We start from the raw sequence: 4746 nt of genomic DNA, 5'->3' as shown, positions 1-4746 counted from the left end.
TGTGCTTTTCATGACCATCATGTTAAGTGCATTAGCAGAGCATAGTTAAGATGATAACTATTGTGGATATAGAACCAATTGAACACCATGTATTAATATAACAAAGATAATCAGGGTAATCTGGTATCCTTCTTGGCATAACGTTGTGTAGTTATATGAAGCGTACATTCCTTAATATCTGGAACAATAGATTATGGTTAGGTAGTGGAACAAGGAGAGCGTCTGTTGTACATCAACACTAGATACTGCTAATACCACTGTAGAGGTATAGTATATAATCCCTGCCCGGTGCAGTAAAATGTAAACGGCGGCTGTATTATGACGGTCCAAAGGTAGGTAAATCCTTGTCGGGTAATTATCGTCGTGCGTGAAAGTTGGTCCGACTCTTCACATGTCGTTTATCTAAAACTTTCTTAAATAGAATTATCTTTGAATATGAGGATCCAGATGGCCCGACGGTTAGACCCTGAGCACCTTTACATCCCTTAAATCATATACAGGATCAAATCTTCCTTGAGCGACTCGACAGGCACTAGAGATAGCGTGAAAGCTTTTTTGATTTCCATGAACGGAGTTACATATTAGATTCTCTTCGCTCCCATGGTATTTAGTAAGTTAACATTGAAACGTATCCAGTGTAAAGTTTGAACGTAATCCAGCTTTACCTTCTATGTTGTTATGTTAACCAAATAAGTTTCATCGTTGTTGATATTTCATTGACATGTTGATAACATAAATACTAACAAACCACCGGTTTTGGATGGGATTACTTTTAACACCGCATAATATGCTAAAAAGTACCATTCAGGTACGATATGAAGCGGAGTTACAAACCGGTTCACTGGTATGGAGTTATCTGGGTGCGATAATTCAATCAAACCAAAAGCCGTTTGTAAGAAAATTAAACCAATTAGATAGGATAGACATTTAGCATCGGTCATTAACATATGAGGATAGAAGGCTACTTTAAGTGCGGAATCAATACCTGCAGGGTTACTAGAACCATTTAAATGTAAATAGAAGATGTGTAATACAATTAGAATGCAACCTACAAAAGGTAATATAAAGTGCAATACAAAGAATCGTTTTAATGTTACATCAGATACATAGTATCCACCGAGTAACCAAGGTACTAAATATGGTATTGGAGAAAGGAGATTAGTAATGACTGTAGCACCCCAGAAACTCATCTGTCCCCATGGTAGTACATAACCGAGGAAAGCAGTGGCTATAGTAAGTAGATATAAAACTAAACCAGACATCCAAGCAGTAGTTAAATAACTATAGCTGGAGTTATACATACCTCGAGACATGTGTATTAAGATACACAAGAAGACGAAAGAAGCAGTTTGTTGCATGCAACATCCTAAATTCCCATCCTGCTGCTACCTCTCTAACTAGATGTTGAACACTAGCAAATGCACAAGATGCTTCAGAAGTATATCGGAACGCTAAAGTGATACCTGTAATTATTTGGTATACAGTATGATCTTCTTGATTATTATTGGTAGTGCTATTCCACAAGCGACTTATATCTTATATGGTAGATTAGCTACTATCGTATATCTTACTACCGGATTGGTTCTATGCTTATACTAAATCAATAGTTATAATGACTACAGCTTCCAAGCAAACATGATTACCGTGATATTGAAATCCAACACTTTTAGCTGTCTTAAGCAGTCCAGTGGGTGGTGGTGTACTGCAATCATAAAGAACTTGGTTGTCTGTATCTCATAACCGGAGTCATCTTCAGTATTCTAGGAACTATAATGTCTTTGTTTATTCGATTTGAGTGAACACATAAGATCATCGAATTTAACGGTATGCTCCTGAAAGTAACGGTACAAGCTGTAAAAAAGGACTCCTTAACTTAAACTGAGGAGTCAAGTAGGTACAAACCGTACAAGGATTAATTATGTCCATCTGTGCATCTAAGTTGAGACTATCGGTTATATATTTTAGACGCTAACTTCCCGGCTAAACTTTGACTTATTAAACCAGCCTGGGATCATAAAAGTACTATGTATGGTAAGATTGAGCGTGGACTATCGAATGAAACAATGTGCTCCAACGCTAGTCTAAGTCTCTAACATACCTTTTACCTACAACTGTACGGAACGTAACAAACCTCCAGGCAAGAACTTGGTATTCTGTTCTAATTCCCCGTGGTAAACACAGTCAACGAATGGCGGAAGGAGCATTCATATGTTATGCAGTGTCTTAGGAGAGATACTCTAGATTTAGCATTCATCTACAGCTACGGTAACTGTTGTGTTTAAATAGCGGTTAACCTTTCCTTTTCCTTACGTACTCAGGGCATGCAATACCAATCAGATAACAACTGAAGCTAGACTCCATGTTACACTTACTAAAATGGGATTCCTAGGTTGATATAAACTACCTTTTTCTGGGGAGTATATACTACGAGTTGGACTACTGGTTTAGATCTTGAAGGTCTTTGTTTACCGGATCCAAGTTCTCTTGTGCTTTTCATGACCATCATGTTAAGTGCATTAGCAGAGCATAGTTAAGATGATAACTATTGTGGATATAGAACCAATTGAACACCATGTATTAATATAACAAAGATAATCAGGGTAATCTGGTATCCTTCTTGGCATAACGTTGTGTAGTTATATGAAGCGTACATTCCTTAATATCTGGAACAATAGATTATGGTTAGGTAGTGGAACAAGGAGAGCGTCTGTTGTACATCAACACTAGATACTGCTAATACCACTGTAGAGGTATAGTATATAATCCCTGCCCGGTGCAGTAAAATGTAAACGGCGGCTGTATTATGACGGTCCAAAGGTAGGTAAATCCTTGTCGGGTAATTATCGTCGTGCGTGAAAGTTGGTCCGACTCTTCACATGTCGTTTATCTAAAACTTTCTTAAATAGAATTATCTTTGAATATGAGGATCCAGATGGCCCGACGGTTAGACCCTGAGCACCTTTACATCCCTTAAATCATATACAGGATCAAATCTTCCTTGAGCGACTCGACAGGCACTAGAGATAGCGTGAAAGCTCTTTTGATTTCCATGAACGGAGTTACATATTAGATTCTCTTCGCTCCCATGGTATTTAGTAAGTTAACATTGAAACGTATCCAGTGTAAAGTTTGAACGTAATCCAGCTTTACCTTCTATGTTGTTATGTTAACCAAATAAGTTTCATCGTTGTTGATATTTCATTGACATGTTGATAACATAAATACTAACAAAACCACCGGTTTTGGATGGGATTACTTTTAACACCGCATAATATGCTAAAAAGTACCATTCAGGTACGATATGAAGCGGAGTTACAAACCGGTTCACTGGTATGGAGTTATCTGGGTGCGATAATTCGAATAGCTGTGATGTTAAGGAGCATAGGAGATGCTACACGCCTTAATTGGTACTGCATTGATATAATTATCGTACAAGCACTCAGCTAGTTATTGAGAGACACTCACGAGCCCAAACCATAACTTCGTAATCTCAATGGTTTGTGATAGAACCATAACACAATGATCTTTACACAGTTCAACCCTGTATTATAAAATCCAGTAGACTCATGTCCTTGTCGTTTATATAAATCTATTAATGCTTGTCAAGTTCCTTGTATCTAGTTAGCTCACTGCGTACTTAGGATCAGACCAAAAGAGTTCACTAATGGTACTAGAAAATAGGAGATCGCGTTAGTTCTTGGGAAAACGACTTCCGAACCACCAATATATATTGGTACAAAGAAGTTACCATATCCTCCGTACAAAGCAGGCATTAAGAACATAAAGATCATAGCTAGGCCATGTATCGTTATTATCACATTATAAGTAGCTATCGTCTCTGTACAAATGATCCGCGATCCAGAACTGTATAACTCAAATCGAATAAACAAAGACATTATAGTTCCTAGAATACTGAAGATGACTCCGGTTATGAGATACAGACAACCAAGTTCTTTATGATTGCAGTACACCACCACCCACTGGACTGCTTAAGACAGCTAAAAGTGTTGGATTTCAATATCACGGTAATCATGTTTGCTTGGAAGCTGGAAGACGGAATCGTTATTAAGCGCCAGGTAGTCCTGGACACTGAATCCATGAGCGTGAACATTGGATGTCACCATGGTTATAGTTACGGTACATATATAAAATCTACAGTACGATTTGAGATTTGTTACGTGACGAGCGGTGTGTTTAAGACTAGTTTACATGCGCTCATTTTTAATATGTAGTTATTTAACGAAGTTCTATTGTGCTAGCATGGTTTCGAGAACACACCAAATTTCCATGAGTCTATTCCGGGCACACCTCGTCTTTTATCGGTGTGCTCTCAATCTAAATTCATCTTATAACTTTGGTTTCTTAGTTGCAATTACCTTTGTACTCCAAATAATTACAGGTATCACTTTAGCGTTCCGATATACTTCTGAAGCATCTTGTGCATTTGCTAGTGTTCAACATCTAGTTAGAGAGGTAGCAGCAGGATGGGAATTTAGGATGTTGCATGCAACAACTGCTTCTTTCGTCTTCTTGTGTATCTTAATACACATGTCTCGAGGTATGTATAACTCCAGCTATAGTTATTTAACTACTGCTTGGATGTCTGGTTTAGTTTTATATCTACTTACTATAGCCACTGCTTTTCCTCGGTTATGTACTACCATGGGGACAGATGAGTTTCTGGGGTGCTACAGTCATTACTAATCTCCTTTCTCCAATACCATATTTAGTACCTTGGTTACTCGG

At 37.9% G+C, this 4746-nt stretch overlaps 1 protein-coding gene across 1 annotated transcript; it reads right to left on the bottom strand.

Moving 5' to 3' along the window:
- Window positions 1-3225: 3225 nt before the first annotated feature.
- On the bottom strand, window positions 3226-3364 carry BESB_033030 (putative apocytochrome b; the record flags this gene model as incomplete). The annotated part of the gene is made up of 1 exon (XM_029361891.1): window positions 3226-3364. A coding segment is annotated over one exon (139 nt), but the record flags the coding sequence as incomplete, so codon positions are not given.
- Between the last annotated feature and the right edge of the window lie 1382 nt (window positions 3365-4746).

This window comes from Besnoitia besnoiti, assembly GCF_002563875.1.
Source record: "Besnoitia besnoiti strain Bb-Ger1 chromosome Unknown contig00184, whole genome shotgun sequence".
NCBI classification, from domain to species: domain Eukaryota; phylum Apicomplexa; class Conoidasida; order Eucoccidiorida; family Sarcocystidae; genus Besnoitia; species Besnoitia besnoiti.
The sequence above is the reverse complement of the archived record's forward strand: the minus strand, read 5'-3'. Positions and strand labels throughout refer to the sequence as shown.